At 45.6% G+C, this 23369-nt stretch overlaps 1 protein-coding gene across 7 annotated transcripts in view; it reads right to left on the reverse strand.

The window, feature by feature from the left end:
* Positions 1 to 23369, reverse strand: part of WRAP53 (WD repeat containing antisense to TP53) — a 146626-nt gene that overhangs the window by 33843 nt on the left and 89414 nt on the right. For 3 of the 7 annotated variants that reach the window (XM_069218696.1, XM_069218697.1, XM_069218698.1), the window contains one exon: positions 18306 to 23100. The exons of 2 other annotated variants lie outside the window; for them this stretch is intronic. In XM_069218696.1, the coding sequence (XP_069074797.1) occupies positions 22866 to 23100 (235 nt within the window). In that variant the 3' untranslated portion in view covers positions 18306 to 22865. Of the gene's footprint in view, positions 1 to 18305; positions 23101 to 23369 lie in introns of those variants that run through there. 2 more of the 7 variants (XM_069218700.1, XM_069218701.1) reach the window with 1 other exon arrangement.

Genomic DNA, 23369 nt, shown 5'->3' on the forward strand with positions numbered 1-23369 from the left:
AGCATCCAACTGCAATGAGTGCACAAACCTTTCCATTTGTACTACTTGAACATAAATATTTTTCAAATATTCTAATTTTAGATGTTTTCAAGTAAATTCACAAGTATATAAAAGTAAAGCAGGAGTGCTGCTTAACATACTCCAATGTTTCCACTTATTATACCTAGAAGCTTTAGAACCAGATAACTTATAAAGCTGCTGCCAGTAATGTTAAACCTGGATCAACCCTATCCCACATATATTGTCATATAAAACAGCAGTTAAGATGAAGAGTGCAAGATTTTCATCCACCTAACATGTTCCCCTTCTATTTTGGCTTCTACTGTAGCTGAAGCCAGGCTAATGTACTCTTTTATATCACATTTTTCCTCCCATTGCAGTCTGGCCTATGCAGACCTGCCCTGTTGCCATGTCTTGGCTCTAGGTTAGCAATGGAATTGTACAAATATTAGAAACCAAACTACTGCAAGGCAACAGTAACTATACATACCTGCCATCCTTTTCCACTTGGACAACTCATGTTGATGTGGGTGAAAAAGCGCTGCAATAACCAGCGCATCTCACTGGTTTTATCTCATTCAGACAAAATATTCATAGACTTGTGTGAGGAAAGTGGTGTACTAATGGGTGCGGTTATGAGACATCACTGTGGTACTAATTACTGACTTGGGGCCAGATGTGATAGTTTGTTAAACCTTAAGTCTGCCCTGGGTAGCTGTGGCTTTAAGCAGTCCCCCAGACTTACTGACCCAACCCATCACAATCAGTATCACAGTTCCCATACTTTTTATGCACTTCAACCACTGATTATGGTCAGGAATGAAATCAATATAATCTACTCCCCTGTCCACACCCCTACAACCCAGGGCATTTTAAGGCAGGGGCAAAGTGGCCAATTGCCCAAGGCCCCACCTTCAAAGGAGCCCTCTGGGAAAATGAACTTGTTCTCCAAATGACTTGTGTGCTTATGTAGAATAACATTTAACATAATCATTCACTGTTAAGCAACATGGGGCTTGGATTAGCCAAAAAAGGGTTATAAAATTCATTTGTTCCAAACAGGGGCTCCCCGCCTTTAAATTTCACTGCTTCACCCACTGACATTAGATTTGAATATCCAGCTTAAAATTGGGTTTCCCTATAAAAACTATTCTGTGCCCAGGGCAGTAAATTAAATGCTACTGGTGGGCCTGCAACACTGACGCCCACTGAAGTAGGCTATTAAACATGCCTCAGACCTGCCAGATGCACTGATATTGGGGTCTTGCCACAGATTGTTTTGGCGGTTGTAAGTGATTGTATTTAGAGATCAACTTACAGCTTATTACTTAATTTTAAATTTGTGGAAACCTTTGGGTAGATACACTGGTGCACATGTTTTGCATCAAATTTCTCCATATATTTAATGGTATACAAAAATCATGGATAATACATTCATACACCAAGTGGTTTCTTTTGAGTATAATTTTTTTTGTCATAAATGAAGTACCAAAAATCAGCAAATTCAATGAAAAGCAAGTCTAGCATAAATCCATAGTAAGATACAAAATCTGTTAGTAATACATGCAATGATACAAAAGGTTACTAAAATGTAATAAAGGAAGAAAAAAAGATGGATGGGAATAAAAAAAAAACTATAGATGTGGAGAAAAAATGGGGGGAGGGCAGGGAGAATGACCATTCAGGTAAGTATTGTAATGCTGGGGGGAAGAGGTGCAGTGAAAATAGACGGAATCAAGTCATGGTGAATTGTGGGGGGAGGGGACATCTTGCAGAAAGGCCACATCAGAAGAAAAGCATCTGCTTTGTCCATTAAATTGTAAATTACCTTTTCATAGAACGCTGTCTTGTACATTTCTGCGAACCGTTCTCCATGCAATGGCAGTTGTGGAGAATGCCAACATCGTACAATACATATCTTGGCAGCTGTAAAGGCAGTGATGAGCAGGCGACTGGCATGGCGGGTCAGCTTGGACAGGTCTGATAAGTTATGCTAGAGGGTCCAGAAGTGGTGAGTGCAAATCCATGGATTCCCAGAGCATAGATCCCACTGATGTCCGTAAGGGATGAATGGCAGGGCAATCCAGTAATATATGAAATATATCACAGGACGCTTGATTGCATCACGAGCAGGCAGTGAGGGATCAACCATGCAATCTGAAGCTGACACAGGGTCCAGTGCCAACCCTGAATAATCTTAAATAGACTGCCCTTCATCTGTGCTTCCCAGACTGCCTGTTCCATAGCTTCCATGAGTTCTATGGAATGGTCCAGGGTTGGGGAGTGAGTATGCTCTCTAGACAATGAAGTATTTGTGTATAGCACCATTGTGTATGCAGCAGACCAAATTTGTAGCATCTTAAAGGATTTGAGTTTCACACCAGAAATCAAGTGTGAGGGTTAAAGTCCGAGCTCTGCACCTGGGGCCCCAGTCAAGTGTAGTCTCTATGCAAATACCAGTATTCCTTGTCATGGAGATATGCATCACTGAAAAGAGCTGGTGAGCCCATACCCGGGTGGCCTATATGGGTTTCAGCATAGGGTTGGGTGATCTGGTTGCCAGCTGGGCCAGGAGGATAAAGGGCTTGTAGCACCAATGAGGCCTCTTGGAGTCTACATTCAATTGTAACCCATAACGGGGTCTTGGACCCAAGGGTGCATGTACACCATGTATGGTAAGTGTAATGATAGAAAATGTTCCACATAGGAGTGCTTTCCCTCCTGCTGATCTATAGGCAATAGGCTTCCGGACTGTCGGGTGAGGTCTTGTTGAACTCCAGATGAAGGCTTTAATGGTCTTGACTATCTGACAAAGGGTTGATAAGGATATTAGTTGGGGAAGCATGCCCAACAAATGATTTGGGGGAAGGGTAACCGTTTTCACAGCTTGAGTCTGTCCCCAGAGACAGATTCAGGTGGGACCACCTTGCAAAGTCAATCGCATGCACTTGGTAAGTGGGTCAAGGTTATCTGCCATCAAGCACTCCAGCCATCTGTTACCTAGGATGCCCAAGGTGGGAATTGTTCCACTGAAATGGATAACCAGCAATTGCAACACATGGTGATTCACAACATCTCCAAGGCTCCCCCCTCCCTTTCAAGGTTCGCGTTGTAACCTGATTGCTTAAAAAGCTTCAGTTATCTCTAGCACTGCGGGAATGGAGGATGGTAAGACTGACGGTGAGTGAAATGTCATCTGTGTATACAGTGTAGAGGGGTCTCTAGGTGTGGGATACCTATGATCTGGTCTGAATGTCAGGGTTGCAACTAAAGGCTCCATCACAAGGAGAAATAGCAGGGGAGACTGTCTAAGCACTGATAGCAGACAAAAAGAGTACCTTCCTACAGATGCATCTCCTGAAGGAGAGCTATATCTGCATTTGTTTCCACATAATATAATGCACAAGACCATTGGTGTTCCAGGAAAAAAAAATTACGAGGGTGTATGCACAGACATGAAAAGTGTGAACAAGGGGAAAGTCTGAGGGTCAAAAACAATACTGGGCGGGCAGGTCCCACTAGCAGGCTACAGGATGTTGAAGGGACAGATGGGAGGGTAAAAAATGTACATAAAGGGGGGGGGGGGTTGTGGAGAAAACAGAAAGTAGGGAAAAGAAAATAGACACATCAGGTGGAAAAAGAAGAAATGTACAATGCACAAATTAACACAATCCTATATAAACACAACCATACAAACCACCACACTGCTCTGCATGCCCTATCAATTGTAGTTGTTGGGTCCACACCAGAGGGAACCATCTAATCTGGGAGCACAGTGTTTGAGAGGAAACCAGGTTGCTGGGAAGCAGAACATATTGAGTGAAACGGCAATTGATGTGAAAAGAGGACCCACAGTGTGTCTGCACTAGATAAGACAATGTACCAGTGGAGGAGGGAAAGCAACCTTGAGAATCATTACCACATAAAGTGTACACTCGGATGAGGTGGTGAGAGCTATTTGTGCGATAATCTATATTGATTAAATAAAGCAGAACATAGCTAGGGGGGTTCTGCAGAAGAGGAGGGTAAGTGGATATTAGTTTTATCGAACCACAAACAGGCAAATTCAGACATAAGACAATGAACTACAATAAAAATAAACTACAATAACCAAATGTGCCAAAGTCAACCAGGGAGAAAAAGCAGCATCAACATTTGTGTCTGGTACATCGGTCATCAAGCTGCAGCAGGCCCGGTTTAAGTGGTATTTGTTGTCCCCTGTCCGTGTTTTTTTTTTGTCCTTGTGCCGTAGCCTGTGAGTATAGGTTTCAGGGCAAGATAATTCTCCATAGCAGGAAGATCTAGATGGTATTGGAGGTGTCCATGTCACCTTTACCTAATCCATCTAAAAAGACCTGCAGTTCGCCTGGATCAAAGAAGCTCTTGGTTTGCAGTCCTTGGTGATACACAAGTGTGCTGGCACAAAAAGGCCAAATATGTCCTATTTATGGAAGAGTGGCTGAAGAGAGAGAAGTCTGCTGCAATCTGTATCTTGTGACTATCAAAGATGTATGATCTGTGAGCCCTTACCACTGTCAGGATGTGACACACCTGCTCATTCCGAAGGAAGCAGGCAGCAATAGGTATCTAACCAGATAAGGATTGCCATGGTCTTATTCTATGTGCTTCTTGCATCTCAAGTGGAGGTGAGGTGGTGATCCAAGAAGGGTTGGCAAGAAATAGCAATGAAAGCCTCTAACATCCACACCTTCTGCCTTTTCAGGGATATCAAAGAAGTGTACATTATCCATAAGGCTTCGGTCCTCAGCGGCCACAATTTTGTGGCGCGTGGTGAAAAGTTCTAGGTCCCTGTTTGGCAGAAGCTTAATCCTGGATTCGAGAGAGCATCAATAGTGGTCATGTCCATTGCCTCCAGCTTATGACTCACCAAAGTTAACTTTCTCATGATCTGATCCATTGTGGTCTCCAAAGTACCTTGCGAAGAGGATGAGGAATTACTTTGAGGGATCAATATACAGGGAAAGAGCAATGCTGATGCAGCCTGTGACCTCAAGGGTGGACAATCTGTATTTCCTCATCATCACTGAGGTACACCAGGATTATCAAGTTAGTGCAAATCTCTTCGGTAGTGTCCACACGTGACAACCAGGAGGTACATCAGCAGTACCGCAGCCCTCTGGAATGGAACAGATTATGCACTGATGTACATGACCCAGCAGCTGGGTGAAAGCAAGGAACCCATGCCCACCTCTGGGGAGGTATCCAATGTTATAGGCTAGAAAAAGAATACTTCTGACTGTGGTGACCCAATTTCTGTGCTTCCCTGGAGATATCCAGGGAGGTCAATTGTTGCGGTGGAACTATACCACAACTGGTGATTTGCTGTAATGTATGTAAAAATCATGTGGTACTTTTTTTTTTTTTTTTAATCTTGCACTGAATTTTAGTACAGAGGTGATGCCGTACGGTGAAAAACACAGCACCAGGCATGCTTTGTTTTTAATACAACTCCTGGATATGCAAATTCATGAAAGCATGCATGTGAAAAACAAGTGCTTCCCTTTAGCAGATGTTTTCTGTTCATAGTTACATTTGGTAATGTTGAATAATCCATTGCGTTTTTACAGGTAATGTTTGTCCTCCATACACCATTTCTGGGGGTAAATGCTATACCAAATTACTGTACTACCTTGAATATGGGCTAACTTCTTCAGGGGGCTTCAGAGGATTGAGCAACTAGCTGGGGCCTAGTGATAAAGGGAAGAACTACAACCATATTCACTCTGCTGACCAAATATGAAGGCCTAATTTTTGATCAAGTCCCACTCAGCAATAAGAGTTTAGGGTAGGCCTACCTATTGTCAGGGGACTAGCTGGGAGAGACGAGGGCACAACTGGATAACTGAAGTATAACATAAGAGAGTACCTACTGGCTAGAAGGAAAGTAGTGCAGAAGCTAAGGACTGAAGCAACATGGAACAAAACAAGGAACACCAGAACAGAAACTGGGCTCAGGCAAAAGCAGAACTGGCATCAGGGTCAGGAACATTATAAACACTGGAAACCAGGCTTGGAAAAGTCTGCACTCAACATGGCAAGACAGAACTATGAAGACAAATAGCAACAACACAAGGCAAGAAGTCTGTGTATAACAGAAGTTCAAGGAGAGTGCAGAGAGGAGACTACGGTCAAAGAAGTCTACATTCAAACTAGGCAAGACCGAAATATGCAGAGGAGTTTGCATATAATAGGGCAGATCAAGAAGAGTGTAGACAGGAGACTATGATCAATGGTTGTAAGGAAATGCCTCCTTGGCATGGTTGCCCCCTGACTTTTTGCCTTTGCTGATGCTATGTTTACAATTGAAAGTGTGCTGAGGCCTGCTAACCAGGCCCCAGCACCAGTGTTCTTTCCCTAACCTGTACTTTTGTATCCACAATTGGCAGACCCTGGCATCCAGATAAGTCCCTTGTAACTGGTACTTCTAGTACCCAGGGCCCTGATGCCAAGGAAGGTCTCTAAGGGCTGCAGCATGTCTTATGCCACCCTGGAGACCTCTCACTCAGCACAGACACACTGCTTGCCAGCTTTTGTGTGCTAGTGAGGACAAAACGAGTAAGTCGACATGGCACTCCCCTCAGGGTGCCATGCCAGCCTCTCACTGCCTATGCAAGTATAGGTCAGTCACCCCTCTAGCAGGCCTTACAGCCCTAAGGCAGGGTGCACTATACCATAGGTGAGGGTACCAGTGCATGAGCATGGTACCCATACAGTGTCTAAACAAAACCTTAGACATTGTAAGTGCAGGGTAGCCATAAGAGTATATGGTCTGGGAGTTTGTCAAACACGAACTCCACAGCACCATAATGGCTACACTAAAAACTGGGAAGTTTGGTATCAAACTTCTCAGCACAATAAATGCACACTGATGCCAGTGTACATTTTATTGCAAAATACACCCCAGAGGGCACCTTAGAGGTGCCCCCTGAAACTTAACCGACTGTCTGTGTAGGCTGACTAGTTCCAGCAGCCTGCCACACTAGAGACATGTTGCTGGCCCCATGGGGAGAGTGCCTTTGTCACTCTGAGGCCAGTAACAAAGCCTGCACTGGGTGGAGATGCTAACACCTCCCCCAGGCAGGAGCTGTGACACCTGGCGGTGAGCCTCAAAGGCTCACCCCTTTGTCACAGCCCAGCAGGGCACTCCAGCTTAGTGGAGTTGCCCGCCCCCTCCGGCCACGGCCCCCACTTTTGGCGGCAAGGCTGGAGGGAACAAAGAAAGCAACAAGGAGGAGTCACTGGCCAGTCAGGACAGCCCCTAAGGTGTCCTGAGCTGAGGTGACTCTAACTTTTAGAAATCCTCCATCTTGCAGATGGAGGATTCCCCCAATAGGGTTAGGATTGTGACCCCCTCCCCTTGGGAGGAGGCACAAAGAGGGTGTACCCACCCTCAGGGCTAGTAGCCATTGGCTACTAACCCCCCCAGACCTAAACACGCCCTTAAATTTAGTATTCAAGGGCTACCCTGAACCCTAGAAAATTAGATTCCTGCGACAACAAGAAGAAGGACTGCCCAGCTGAAAACCCCTGCAGAGGAAGACCAGAAGACAACAACTGCCTTGGCTCCAGAAACTCACCGGCCTGTCTCCTGCCTTCCAAAGAACTCTGCTCCAGCGACGCCTTCCAAAGGGACCAGCGACCTCTGAATCCTCTGAGGACTGCCCTGCTTCGACGACGACAAGAAACTCCCGAGGACAGCGGACCTGCTCCAAAAAGACTGCAACTTTGTTTCAAGAAGCAGCTTTAAAGAACCCTGCAACTCCCCGCAAGAAGCGTGAGACTTGCAACACTGCACCCGGCGACCCCGACTCGGCTGGTGGAGAACCAACACCTCAGGGAGGACCCCCGGACTACTCTCCGACTGTGAGTACCAAAACCTGTCCCCCCTGAGCCCCCACAGCGCCGCCTGCAGAGGGAATCCCGAGGCTTCCCCTGACCGCGACTCTCTGAAACCTAAGTCCCGACGCCTGGAAAAGACCCTGCACCCGCAGCCCCCAGGACCTGAAGGACCGGACTTTCACTGGAGAAGTGACCCCCAGGAGTCCCTCTCCCTTGCCCAAGTGGAGGTTTCCCCGAGGAAGCCCCCCCTTGCCTGCCTGCAGCGCTGAAGAGATCCGTTGATCTCTCATAGACTAACATTGCAAACCCGACGCTTGTTTCTACACTGCACCCGGCCGCCCCCGCGCTGCTGAGGGTGAAATTTCTGTGTGGGCTTGTGTCCCCCCCCGGTGCCCTACAAAACCCCCCTGGTCTGCCCTCCGAAGACGCGGGTACTTACCTGCAAGCAGACCGGAACCGGGGCACCCCCTTCTCTCCATTCTAGCCTATGCGTTTTGGGCACCACTTTGAACTCTGCACCTGACCGGCCCTGAGCTGCTGGTGTGGTGACTTTGGGGTTGCTCTGAACCCCCAACGGTGGGCTACCTTGGACCAAGAACTGAACCCTGTAAGTGTCTTACTTACCTGGTAAAACTAACAAAAACTTACCTCCCCCAGGAACTGTGAAAATTGCACTAAGTGTCCACTTTTGAAATAGCTATTTGTGAATAACTTGAAAAGTATACATGCAATTGAAATGATTCAAAGTTCCTAATGTACTTACCTGCAATACCTTTCAAACAAGATATTACATGTTAAATTTGAACCTGTGGTTCTTAAAATAAACTAAGAAAAGATATTTTTCTATAACAAAACCTATTGGCTGGATTTGTCTCTGAGTGTGTGTACCTCATTTATTGTCTATGTGTATGTACAACAAAAGCTTAACACTACTCCTTGGATAAGCCTACTGCTCGACCACTCTACCACAAAATAGAGCATTAGTATTATCTATTTTTACCACTATTTTACCTCTAAGGGGAACCCTTGGACTCTGTGCATGCTATTCCTTACTTTGAAATAGCACATACAGAGCCAACTTCCTACAATGGTTAACACAGGAACAGAGATGCAGGAAAAGCAGGGACAGAAACAAATACCCCCAAAACAGGAAAATAGGTTCAGGGAAACAGAACCAGTAAACAAGCCTGTAACAGCAGCAGGAACTCCACATAGCAAAGGAAACTCAACAGAAGTTAGTTGCAAGCCACTGTAATCTGCACACACAGGGCTGAAATAGCTGGAGGCTCAGGGGAGGAGCGCAAGTGCAGGGAGAAAGACAAGTGCATGGACTTAACCAGCTGCAGGGAATCAAGGAACAACCAATGAAGTGATGGCTGAACTGGGCCTTCGAGATGGTAAGACTAGCGGAACCAGGAAACACAAGACAAGGAATAAGAGTATGGATCGGTGAAAACCCAGAGAAGGGTGCGGAATGCAAATATTAAGGGGTCAGAATAACAATAGGATCTATGAACAAATCTGCTGGACAGGAAATCACAACCAACATGTGATTATAGAAGGGTGTGAAGACAGAGGGAACTACAAGGACCATAAAGCATCTGGAAAGTGGAATAGAAACCTGGACTAAAAGGTAAAACAAAACTAAGTATAAGTGCAGATGTGTCTTCTTGAGTAGCATCCAGCAGCAGGATGGTAGAATCCTGACACCTTAAGGTCCAGGAAATCCAGTAATGTAGGGAAATAAAACTCACATATTGCCATTACTTTTTGTGCATGCATCTCTCCAGAGGGATCCGAAGTTCCCCGTGGATTCTTGCTGATTTTAGGCAAACAAACATGTAAACAAAGGCGGCAAGTACAGTTATTTATTTACATTTAGTGGCACTTTAAAAAAAAAAAATAACTTTGCAAATATTCTGTTACACAAAAAATATACTTTCAGCATAAGGAAGACTTACAAATTCCTTTTACACATACAATTTTTTGAGAGTACTGTAGAGGTATTTCAATAGAATATCACCTTCACTTGCCAAAAGAGAGCGACTGACCTGTCTTTAACCCCTTCTGTGCCGCGGACGTAGTGGTTACGTCCTGCGGCACAGTGCTGCTGTGCCGAGGACGTAACCACTACGTCCTCGGCACACAGCCCAGAGGGAGCGCTCTCGCTCCCTCTGTGGGGTTCCCCCCCCACCCCCCCAAGTCAGGAATGGAAGGGGAAGCCCTTCCCCTCCCACCCCCGACCCCCCCCCCCCCAACCCCCCCCCTGTGACGTCAGCGCGCGAGCGCTGATTAGTCACAGGGTCTCCCCCATCGCGCTGGAAGCTCTTTTTCAATCCCATGGGGGAGGCCCCGAGAGGCTTCAAAGGGAAGGAAATGTATTTCCTTCCCTTTGAAGTCTCTCACAGGTTTCAAAAGCTGGATTGCTTGCAATCCGGCTTTTGAAACCCCACTAGACACCAGGGATTTTTTTTTTCTTTCTTGAAATTGGCAAAAGGGAGCGACCCCTTGGGCAAGGGTCGCTCCCAGGGGGGCATTTTTTTAGGAAGGCCTTTTCTGCCCCCCCTGGGGGCAGATTGGCCTATTATTAGGCAGATCTGCCCCCAGGGGGGGCAGAAACCTCTAGGCACCAGGGACCATTTTTTTTTTTTTTTTTTTTTTTGTGATGAATTCTTTTTTTTTAGGTGGGGAGCGATCCCTTAGGCAAGGGTCGCTCCCCTACGGGGCAATATATATTTAGGCCATTTCTGCCCCCCTTGGGGGCAGATTGGCCTATTTTGATAAGGCCAATCTGCCCCCAAGGGGGGCAGAAACCATTAGACACCAGGGAGTTTGTTTTTGCGCGCGAATGTCACGCAACAAAGCGACCCCTTTGGCAAGGGTCGCTCCCAGGGGGGGCAATTTTTTAGGAAGGCCTTTTCTGCCCCCCCTGGGGGCAGATCGGCCTATTATTAGGCCGATCTGCCCCCAGGGGGGGAAGAAACCTCTAGGCGCCAGGGCAAATTTTTTTTTTGTGTTTTTTTTTTTTCTTTTTTTTTTTTTTTTTTTAGAGATGGGGAGCGACCCATCAGGCAAGGGTCGCTCCCCTGGGGGGCAAATTGTATTTAGACCATTTCTGCCCCCCTGGGGGCAGATTGGCCGATTTTAGGTCAATCTGCCCCCAAGGGGGCAGAAACCACTAGGCACCGGGGATTTGTTTTTTGGCGCCAATGTCACGCAGGGGGAGCGACCCCGTAGGCAAGGGTCGCTCCCGGGGGGGGGGGGGGGGGGGTGCAAATTTATTTTAGGCCATTTCTGCCCCCCCGGGGGACAGATCGGCCTATTATTAGGCCGAACTGCCCCCGGGGGGGGGCAGAACACTCTAGGCGCCAGGGCAATTTTTTTTTTGTGTTTTTTTTTTTTGTTGTTTCTTTTTTTAGAGATGGGGAGCGACCCATCAGGCAAGGGTCGCTCCCCTGGGGGGGCAAATTGTATTTAGACCATTTCTGCCCCCCTGGGGGCAGATTGGCCAATTTTAGGTCAATCTGCCCCCAAGGGGGCAGAAACCACAAGGCACCGGGGATTTGTTTTTTGGCGCCAATGTCACGCAGGGGGAGCGACCCCGTAGGCAAGGGTCGCTCCCGGGGGGGGGTGTGGGGGTTGGGGGGGCAAATTTATTTTAGGCCATTTCTGCCCCCCCGGGGGACAGATCGGCCTATTATTAGGGGGGGGGGGGCAGAAACCTCTAGGCGCCAGGGGAATTTTTCTTTTTTTTCTTTGTTTTTTTTTTTTTTAGAGATGGGGAGCGACCCATCAGGCAAAAGTCGCTCCCCTGGGGGACAAATTGTATTTAGGCCATTTCTGCCCCCCTTGGGGGCAGATTGGCTGAGTTTAGGTCAACCTGCCCCCAAGGGGGCAGAAACCACTAGGCACCGGGGATTTGTTTTTTGGTGCCAATGTCACGCAGGGGGAGCGACCCCGTAGGCAAGGGTCGCTCCCGGCGGGGGAGGGTGGGGGTTGGGGGAGCAAATTTATTTTAGGGCATTTCTGCCCCCCCCCCCCCCCCCCCCTGGGGCCGGCTGAGCTACAGGCCAAACACCACAGGTAGGCACCTTGCAAAAAACACCTCTGTTTTCTGTGAAAAAATATGTTGTGTCCACGTTGTGTTTTGGGCCATTTCCTTTTGTGGGCGCTAGGCCTACCCACAGAAGTGATGTACCATTTTTATCGAGAGACCTAGGGGAACGCTGGGTGGAAGGAAATTTGTGGCTCCTCTCAGATTCCAGAACTTTCTGTCACCGAAATGAGAGGAAAAAGTGTTTTTTGGGCCAAATTTTGATGTTTGCAAAGGATTCTGGGTAACATAACCTGGTCAGAGCCCCGCAAGTCACCCCATCTTGGATTCCCCTGGGTTTCTAGTTTTCAAAAATGCACTGGTTTGCTAGGTTTCCTCAGGTGTCGGCTGAGCTACAGGCCAAAATCCACAGGTAGGCACTGCTTTTTATAAAAAAATGTGATGTGTCCACGTTGTGTTTTGGGCCCTTTCCTTTCGTGGGCGCTAGTCCTACCCACACAAGTGAGGTATCATTTTTATCGGGAGACTTGGGGGAACGCTGGGTAGAAGGAAATTTGTGGCTCCTCTCAGATTCCAGAACTTTCTGACACAGAAATGTGAGTAACATGTGTATTTTTAGCCAAATTTTGAGGTTTGCAAAGGATTCTGGGTAACAGAACCTGGTCCGAGCCCCGCAAGTCACCCCTCCTTGGATTCCCCTAGGTCTCTAGTTTTCAGAAATGCACAGGTTTGGTAGGTTTCCCTAGGTGCCGGCTCAGCTAGAGGCCAAAATCTACAGGTAGGCACTTCGCAAAAAACACCTCTGTTTTTTTCCAAAATTTAGGATGTGTCCACGTTGCGCTTTGGGGTGTTTCCTGTCGCCGGCGCTAGGCCTACCCACGCAAGTGAGGTATCATTTTTATCGGGAGACTTGGGGGAACGCTGGGTGGAAGGAAATTTGTAGCTCCTCTCAGATTCCAGAACTTTCTGCCACAGAAATGTGAGGGACATGTGTTTTTTTAGCCAAATTTTGAGGTTTGCAAAGGATTCTGGGTAACAGAACCTGGTCCGAGCCCCGCAAGTCACCCCTCCTTGGATTCCCCTAGGTCTCTAGTTTTCAGAAATGCACAGGTTTGGTAGGTTTCCCTAGGTGGCGGCTGAGCTAGAGGCCAAAATCTACAGGTAGTCACTTTGCTAAAAACAGCTCTGTTTTCTGTGATATGTCCACGTTGTGTTTTGGGGCATATCCTGTCGCGGGCGCTAGGCCTACCCACACAAGTGAGGTATCATTTTTATCGGGAGACGTGGGGGAACGCTGGATGGAAGGAAATTTTTGGCTCCTCTCAGATTCCAGAACTTTCTGCCACAGAAATGTGAGGAACATGTGTTTTTTTAGCCAAATTTTGAGATTTGCAAAGGATTCTGGGTAACAGAACCTGGTCCGAGCCCCGCAAGTCACCCCTCCTTGGATTCCCCTAGGTCTCTAGTTTTCAGAAATGCACAGGTTTGGTAGGTTTCCCTAGGTGGCGGCTGAGCTAGAGGCCAAAATCTACAGGTAGTCACTTTGCTAAAAACAGCTCTGTTTTCTGTGATATGTCCACGTTGTGTTTTGGGGCATATCCTGTCGCGGGCGCTAGGCCTACCCACACAAGTGAGGTATCATTTTTATCGGGAGACATGGGGGAACGCTGGGTGGAAGGAAATTTGTGGCTCCTCTCAGATTCCAGAACTTTCTGCCACAGAAATGTGAGGAACATGTGTTTTTTTAGCCAAATTTTGAGGTTTGCAAAGGATTCTGGGTAACAGAACCTGGTCCGAGCCCCGCAAGTCACCCCTCCTTGGATTCCCCTAGGTCTCTAGTTTTCAGAAATGCACAGGTTTGGTAGGTTTCCCTAGGTGGCGGCTGAGCTAGAGGCCAAAATCTACAGGTAGTCACTTTGCTAAAAACAGCTCTGTTTTCTGTGATATGTCCACGTTGTGTTTTGGGGCATATCCTGTCGCGGGCGCTAGGCCTACCCACACAAGTGAGGTATCATTTTTATCGGGAGACGTGGGGGAACGCTGGGTGGAAGGAAATTTGTGGCTCCTCTCAGATTCCAGAACTTTCTGCCACAGAAATGTGAGGAACATGTGTTTTTTTAGCGAAATTTTGAGGTTTGCAAAGGATTCTGGGTAACAGAACCTGGTCCGAGCCCCGCAAGTCACCCCTCCTTGGATTCCCCTAGGTCTCTAGTTTTCAGAAATGCACAGGTTTGGTAGGTTTCCCTAGGTGGCGGCTGAGCTAGAGGCCAAAATCTACAGGTAGTCACTTTGCTAAAAACAGCTCTGTTTTCTGTGATATGTCCACGTTGTGTTTTGGGGTATATCCTGTCGCGGGCGCTAGGCCTACCCACACAAGTGAGGTATCATTTTTATCGGGAGACGTGGGGGAACGCTGGGTGGAAGGAAATTTGTGGCTCCTCTCAGATTCCAGAACTTTCTGCCACAGAAATGTGAGGAACATGTGTTTTTTTAGCCAAATTTTGAGGTTTGCAAAGGATTCTGGGTAACAGAACCTGGTCCGAGCCACACAAGTCACCCCTCCTTGGATTCCCCTAGGTCTCTAGTTTTCAGAAATGCACAGGTTTGGTAGGTTTCCCTAGGTGGCGGCTGAGCTAGAGGCCAAAATCTACAGGTAGTCACTTTGCTAAAAACAGCTCTGTTTTCTGTGATATGTCCACGTTGTGTTTTGGGGCATATCCTGTCGCGGGCGCTAGGCCTACCCACACAAGTGAGGTATCATTTTTATCGGGAGACGTGGGAGAACGCTGGGTGGAAGGAAATTTTTGGCTCCTCTCAGATTCCAGAACTTTCTGCCACAGAAATGTGAGGAACAAGTGTTTTTTTAGCCAAATTTTGAGATTTGCAAAGGATTCTGGGTAACAGAACCTGGTCCGAGCCCCGCAAGTCACCCCTCCTTGGATTCCCCTAGGTCTCTAGTTTTCAGAAATGCACAGGTTTGGTAGGTTTCCCTAGGTGGCGGCTGAGCTAGAGGCCAAAATCTACAGGTAGTCACTTTGCTAAAAACAGCTCTGTTTTCTGTGATATGTCCACGTTGTGTTTTGGGGCATATCCTGTCGCGGGCGCTAGGCCTACCCACACAAGTGAGGTATCATTTTTATCGGGAGACATGGGGGAACGCTGGGTGGAAGGAAATTTGTGGCTCCTCTCAGATTCCAGAACTTTCTGCCACAGAAATGTGAGGAACATGTGTTTTTTTAGCCAAATTTTGAGGTTTGCAAAGGATTCTGGGTAACAGAACCTGGTCCGAGCCCCGCAAGTCACCCCTCCTTGGATTCCCCTAGGTCTCTAGTTTTCAGAAATGCACAGGTTTGGTAGGTTTCCCTAGGTGGCGGCTGAGCTAGAGGCCAAAATCTACAGGTAGTCAGTTTGCTAAAAACAGCTCTGTTTTCTGTGATATGTCCACGTTGTGTTTTGGGGCATATCCTGTCGCGGGCGCTAGGCCTACCCACACAAGTGAGGTATCATTTTTATCGGGAGACGTGGGGGAACGCTGGGTGGAAGGAAATTTGTGGCTCCTCTCAGATTCCAGAACTTTCTGCCACAGAAATGTGAGGAACATGTGTTTTTTTAGCCAAATTTTGAGGTTTGCAAAGGATTCTGGGTAACAGAACCTGGTCCGAGCCACACAAGTCACCCCTCCTTGGATTCCCCTAGGTCTCTAGTTTTCAGAAATGCACAGGTTTGGTAGGTTTCCCTAGGTGGCGGCTGAGCTAGAGGCCAAAATCTACAGGTAGTCACTTTGCTAAAAACAGCTCTGTTTTCTGTGATATGTCCACGTTGTGTTTTGGGGCATATCCTGTCGCGGGCGCTAGGCCTACCCACACAAGTGAGGTATCATTTTTATCGGGAGACGTGGGGGAACGCTGGGTGGAAGGAAATTTTTGGCTCCTCTCAGATTCCAGAACTTTCTGCCACAGAAATGTGAGGAACATGTGTTTTTTTAGCCAAATTTTGAGATTTGCAAAGGATTCTGGGTAACAGAACCTGGTCCGAGCCCCGCAAGTCACCCCTCCTTGGATTCCCCTAGGTCTCTAGTTTTCAGAAATGCACAGGTTTGGTAGGTTTCCCTAGGTGGCGGCTGAGCTAGAGGCCAAAATCTACAGGTAGTCACTTTGCTAAAAACAGCTCTGTTTTCTGTGATATGTCCATGTTGTGTTTTGGGGTATATCCTGTCGCGGGCGCTAGGCCTACCCACACAAGTGAGGTATCATTTTTATCGGGAGACGTGGGGGAACGCTGGGTGGAAGGAAATGTGTGGCTCCTCTCAGATTCCAGAACTTTCTGCCACAGAAATGTGAGGAACATGTGTTTTTTTTGCGAAATTTTGAGGTTTGCAAAGGATTCTGGGTAACAGAACCTGGTCCGAGCCCCGCAAGTCACCCCTCCTTGGATTCCCCTAGGTCTCTAGTTTTCAGAAATGCACAGGTTTGGTAGGTTTCCCTAGGTGGCGGCTGAGCTAGAGGCCAAAATCTACAGGTAGTCACTTTGCTAAAAACAGCTCTGTTTTCTGTGATATGTCCACCTTGTGTTTTGGGGTATATCCTGTCGCGGGCGCTAGGCCTACCCACACAAGTGAGGTATCATTTTTAATCGGGAGACGTGGGGGAACGCTGGGTGGAAGGAAATTTGTGGCTCCTCTCAGATTCCATAACTTTCTGCCACAGAAATGTGAGGAACATGTGTTTTTTTAGCCAAATTGAGGTTTGCAAAGGATTCTGGGTAACAGAACCTGGTCCGAGCCACACAAGTCACCCCTCCTTGGATTCCCCTAGGTCTCTAGTTTTCAGAAATGCACAGGTTTGGTAGGTTTCCCTAGGTGGCGGCTGAGCTAGAGGCCAAAATCTACAGGTAGTCACTTTGCTAAAAACAGCTCTGTTTTCTGTGATGTGTCCATGTTGTGTTTTGGGGCATATCCTGTCGCGGGTGCTAGGCCTACCCACACAAGTGAGGTACCATTTTTATCGGGAGACTTGGGGGAACATAGATTAGCAAAACAAGTACTATTGCCCCTTGTCTTTCTCTACATTTTTTCCTTCCAAATATAGGAGTGTGTGTAAAAAAGACATCTATTTGAGAAATTCCCTGTAATTCACGTGCTACTATGGTCACCCCGGAATTCAGAGATGTGCAAATAACCACTGCTCCTCAACACCTTATCTTGTGCCCTTTTTGGAAATGCAAAGGTTTTCTTGATAGCAATTTTTTACTCCTTATATTTCAGCAAATGAATTGCTGTATACCCGGTATAGAATGAAAACGCACTGCAGGGTGCAGCTCATTTATTGGCTCTGGGTTCCTCGGGTTCTTGATGAACCTACAAGCCCTATATATCCCCGCAACCAGAGGAGTCCAGCAGACGTAACGGTATATTGCTTTCGATAATCTGACATTGCAGGGAAAAGTTACAGAGTAAAACGTAGAGAAAAATTGATGGTTTTTTCACCTCAATTTCAATATTTTTCTTTTTCAGCTGTTATTTTCTGTAGGAAACCCTTGTAGGATCTACACAAATGACCCCTTGCTGAATTCAGAATTTTGTCTACTTTTCAGAAATGTTTAGGTTTCTGGGATCCAGCATTGGTTTCATGACCATTCCTGTCACTGACTGGAAGGAGGCTGAAAGCACAAAAAATTGCACAAATGGGGTATGCCCCAGTAAAATGCCAAAATTGTGTTGAAAAATTGGGTTTTCTGATTCAAGTCTGCCTGTTCCTGAAAGCTGGGAAGCTGCTGAGTTTAGCACCGCAAACCCTTCGTTGATGCCATTTTCAGGGGAAAAACCACAAGCCTTCTTCTGCAGCCACTTTTTCCAATTTTTTTGAAAAAAACGAAATTTTCACTGTATTTTGGCCAATTTCTTGGCCTCCTTCAAGGGAACCCACAAAGTCTGGGTACCTCTAGAATCCCTAGGATGTTGGAAAAAAAGGACACAAATTTGGCTTGGTTAGCTTATGTGGACAAAAAGTTATGAGGGCCTAAGCGCGAACTGCCCCAAATAGGCAAAAAAAAGGCCCGGCACAGGAGGGGGAAAAGGCCTGGCAGCGAAGGGGTTAAGAGGGCTTTCTACGGTACTAGTCGAGCATAGCAATCCTCCTCTAAAATGAAATCAAGATTTCTCGACAGTTGCTAAACTGTCTACAGTCTCTTCTTTAATGTGCCAATTCGAGATGTTGAAAGTTAAGGTTTACCAAGTGGATGAAAGGGTGCACAAACAGCTACAAAACCAGCAATGAGTGGAACAAGACCAACACACTGCCACTCGCAGCATTACAAAATGTCCACCTAGGTGCGTGGACCTTTTTATGATGAAGAAGGAATAAAGTCATAATGAAAACTATCCTGAAATGAATCAAAATGACTTTATTTTAATAAATACCATACATCTTTTCAACGCATTTATGTGTTTTTGGAATCCTAATAGAAAAATATAAATGTATTGGGACACAGATAGGCATATCATTGCAGCGTGTGCATGTTTGGAGGCCGCACAAATGGCCACAGGAATTCTGGATTGCAGGCTAAGCAAAGTTACATGTATTATCAAATGGTCTTAAATGTGTGTGAAAAATGAAAGCATACAATCTGCTGGAAGCGTTCTTGTAACACCAAAAGAATTTACTGTTTATTACTGTCTTAACTCACGCTTCATCCTGGTTTTGTACCAGCACAATCATTGCTCACACCATTAGTACCCCAGCAAACACAATTACCATGGGGTGTTCTGCTTTTTTGCTTGTCGGGTGATGGCAAAGTTTAGAAGAAAGTTTATTTCTAGTAACAGTTTTGCAGCAAATGGTCTGTTTTACATCAGCTTGCCTTACGATACCCGTGTCATAAATTCTTGAAAATGGTTTGAAATAAGCCTTCAAGAGAAATACAAAAGCAAGCTTTCAGTAGCCCACAAACATCATTTTCAGAGAAGCAATGGAAAGGGCACTGCTGGGTTCACAAGTGCATTCCGTATTTCAAGTTGTGAAAGAAAAACACAAAAGAAGAGCACATTTCCAAGGTAGACAGAATGAGGTACAGTAAAGCGTCCACTGACAGTGTATTATCATGTCTTGGTGATGTGCAATGCTTATGTTAAGTCTTCTAGTGTATGGGTGTTGAATAGTTTTAGGACCTGAAAAACATGGGGTGTCTACAAAGGGACGGTCTGTATTCAGGAGGTATTAAATTTGATAGAAAACGCTGAAGCAAACTGGGCTTAACAGCACATTCCTATCACATGGCCTAGCTGCTAGTTCAAGAAAACAGTTCACTTTTATCATATCTACTTCCCGAGGAGGCTGGATGGGGCATCTAATTCGAATTCTTTGGAAAACAGCAGTAAAAACCTATGTTAAAGGAAAATAACACTTTTTCAACCATGGCAGATGCACATGATTTGTGTTACACGCGAAGAATCATTTATACAAAGCAGGAAAGGGGCAAACGTACTTTCTTACTGGATTCAGCTTTGTTAATTTGCTTTCTTCACAATCTTTGTGAACCTTGGAATTCTAGCAGTAGTGTTTTGTGAATGTTTGTAAAATACACAGTGTTGCCTTATATCCAAATCTCAGTAGCAGTCACTGCCATCAGTCTTGTTGGAAGAGTACTAGAATTACAAGACAATGGCCTTTTGGTTAAGTGGTATTGGTATTTGATGAGATGACAATCCAAATTGTACATGCTGCAAAATTCATAGCCTTTTGATTCATCCTTTATTCAGGCATTATTAAGTAGAACGTCTCCAACAAACAGCGAGCATCAATGTACGGGCAATGACGACCACGGTCTTTTAAGACTAGTTAACACTTTCAACTACTCAGTCAATTCATAGCATGTGGAAAGTGTACAGAATTGTCTTAGACATTACAGGATCACATTCAGAGAGACATTTTCACTGAGACGCTGGCCGTGCATAACTTTGCATTGTATTTTCTCTAGTCATGAACTGATATGTAAGAGGAGTAGCTGAGTATCCCATCACTAGAAAATAAACACACTTCTGGATTGAAGCTGAATTTGTAGAATAGATGTTGCCTATTTTACATAGAGTATTGGTGCTGGAAGGGTCCCGCCCTGTATGACAATTCAAACGGTGCCATGGCAACTTAATGCACTAACACCGAACTCAGTGTTACTGCTTCTATTGACACCTGTCAATCTATAGCTTCATTTGTGTTTCATTGTCTTTCCAAAGACCTAAGTGAGCCAGTAGAAAGGACAACTGAGGGTGGAATGGGCCTACAGGGCACCTGGTAGCAGTGCACAAGCTGATTAGACACAAGTGTTTCCTTACTAAAGGATAGCTTGCGTCTTTCTTTTTTGACACCCACACTTTCCTCTCACACAGTGCTATAAACAGTGAAGCATTGACAATCCAGCTTAACTGCATGATCGCCTTCAATTGACTGTTACCAGTATCCCAACACTGAATCTCAAGTAGTGCCCTGGGCGCAGACTGAAACCATGAGGGCAGTTCTAGATTTCGTATTAGGCGAGGGCCAAACACCTATTTGTATTCTATAATAATCTAGCAAACTAACTGCAGAGGCAGACGAACATGCAGCAGGTTCTAAAGACAGCTTCTGATAATCTGAGCTTGTACAGTTATCACTACAAGCCAGTGCTTAAATTGAGCCAGTGGCTTCCGGTGCTCGGCCCCAGCATTTTATTGTCAACACCGGCTTTTATCACAGCATGCCACATGGTGGCACTGTTTGCCTTATTTTTTTGAGGAGCACATCAGCTGTTTTTATTTTAAATAATTAAATATACATTAAAATCACTCATACCTGCCTCCCAAAGATATAAGAATAGCTTGGGTGGCATGTATTAGTCATTTAAAAGTACATTTAAAGTCTGAATTGTCTCACATGTACGAGCATGTTGGCTAGTAGTGATAAACTTTCATTGGGAGCACAAATGGGGGCAGTAGGTGGCACAAACTGCAATGGTCTCCTGACCAGGGCCTTGGCACTTTTGTTTTTAATACACAAATTAAGCACTGACATAAACCCACAAAAATGGTATCAATAAGAACAATTATTGGTAACATCTCAGATCAACTGTACAGGATTGTATGTCTTATGTGGAGAGTTCTGGCCATATGCTTACAACAACCTTAACAATCATCAGAGTATGTCTCAACTACTGCTCTTCTGACTAGTCTCCCTGTAACTCCTCTAACCTAGTGAAAGATTTATAAGTCAGACAATGACTTGGCATCGAACTCTGCCTTGGCATCATCAGAAGCGATACTGCAGAGCCATGTTTTAATGTCAATTGTTTAGATGCAAAGAGCCCTCAATGTTGGAGAAAGATCTTAGCACTGGTGCTTTTTAGGATATAGGTTATTGATATGCTAGGTATGTAGGTGTTGATATAAACATACTTCCAGGGAAGGGATCCTGACCACAGACATGATTTCCACCTTTTCTGCAGGTTGCAACCCTCCTTCTAGTGACCTTAATTTCAGAAAGGTAGGAGGTAACTGGGATATGAGGAACCATTCCTGCACTGGCAAGGAACTTCTAAAGTGGAGGACAGCTTTTTGCTGGCCCTTTGTCTTCTCTCATCCCAAGAAATTCATACAGCTACATAATCCCCTCTAACTTGGCTATTGCACCAATACTCAATGTGCCCAGGAGCTTTAGTGTTAGCACCACAATGCTGATTTAATACCTGGAAACCTCAGGAGGATGGCAATTCTTCTCTTTAGCTTTCACAGTCTGTATCACCTCCAAACACTCCTTTATAAATAAATTTGAAACTTCAGCTGTGTCAGTGATCCACACAAATAACTATATATACATATCCTGTTATGCAAAAGTGGCAGAAAAAAAATCTCCATTGTGGAACACATTAATTTTTCTCTAGTAATTTGCAAGATCTGTCATGAGGAAGCTAAAAAAACAGGGACACAATCTGTTACCCAGAAGAAAACAATGACCTACAAAATAACAGGAGAGGTTAAATCAGAGGGGGTTTCTGGGGTTCTTAGTGGTGTTAGTATAGTCTCCAAAGAGACACTCTAAGGAAGCCTAGATGTTGATCTTCTCCTAGTAGACTAAGGTCTAGGTAAACATTGGAGGCATATTTAGATGGTGTGAATCTAACACCGATCTTGATTGTAAAGAACTGAAGTGAACTAGTAAGTTTCTGCCTCCCAGACTGCTATTGGAGAATATGCTGTTTGATGCAACAGTGCCAATCTCTTGGAATACCCTGGCCCTAGATAAACAGGGTGTCTTCCATCTTCATGAGAATGAAATAGCAGACCAGACTGTAAGGTCAGAGAACTGAACGGGTTGGAAAGAGTGAGGAACAGGACTGAGGTGAATTTAGCAGAGAACAGGTGTGCACGTACTAACCGAATAATGAAACATAGGACTATTCCAGCCAAAAGGCACTATCAATCGTGGTAACCAGTTCTGGAATGGAGTAAGTGGGAGTGTGCCTGCAGGATAGCTGGCATGGCAATTCTCGAGATGGAAAATCAAATGGATAACAGGATAACATTGAGAGAAAGCCATTAGTTGAGAGAAGGAGGGCAAATCAAACAGCAAGCCCTTGGAAACCTCAATGGTAGGACAAGTTGATACAAATCAATAAATTCACAAAGTAATACAAATGGCACAGTATAAAGGTAGAACATGCAATAAATCCTGCTCATTTGACTTCTACCCCCGACAGTGGATTTGGGCTAGAATGTTACAGGTAGACTGCTGCATGTCAATCAAAATACAACACTTGTAAATGTAATGCATTTTGACTGCAGCAAAAACTCTCCTGGTGGGAGCTGCAAGGTCAACATGTTGCTCAGTATAGGTGGCACGAAGACTAACGCAGTCATTCTCCTGGGAGAGGTCAAAGGGAGCTACTTCACACCATGCTTTCCCACATCTACAAGGTACTGGCTTCAGAGTCCAGTTTCCCCATTTGCACCCTCTCCCATCTGCGGGGCTGCCAGGCACTGCCCTTCCTCCTCCATCTCTGGACCACCACACCACCAAACCCGCAGGCAGTTCTCACTCGAGATGTGTTGGAGTGTCATCAGGTCACCATCTGTGTCATCCTCGCCTGCACTCTCACAGAGGTCAGGGAATTTCCGTTGCCCAGACGAAGTGGCCAGTAGTGGCATGTTGGGATGCAAACTGATGAGGGGACAGAAATACATGATGCAGTTTTTTAAATGTATTTTATTTGTAACAATATCATCACGTCTTTGCAATATTTACATCTCCTGTTAAGGTTACATCATTAGACACATTCTCCTCCCTGTGTACTTGTTGCACATATTCTTGTAACACTATATGACGGTAAGTACAATCATTGCTAGTATTAACTTCAAATGTTAATTTAACGTAACAACAATAATCAAGTCACTGACTCAACTCTTCCCCTCCCTCAACCCCCCTTAACA

This window comes from Pleurodeles waltl, chromosome 12 (genome assembly GCF_031143425.1).
Source record: "Pleurodeles waltl isolate 20211129_DDA chromosome 12, aPleWal1.hap1.20221129, whole genome shotgun sequence".
Classification (NCBI taxonomy): Eukaryota; Metazoa; Chordata; class Amphibia; order Caudata; family Salamandridae; genus Pleurodeles; species Pleurodeles waltl.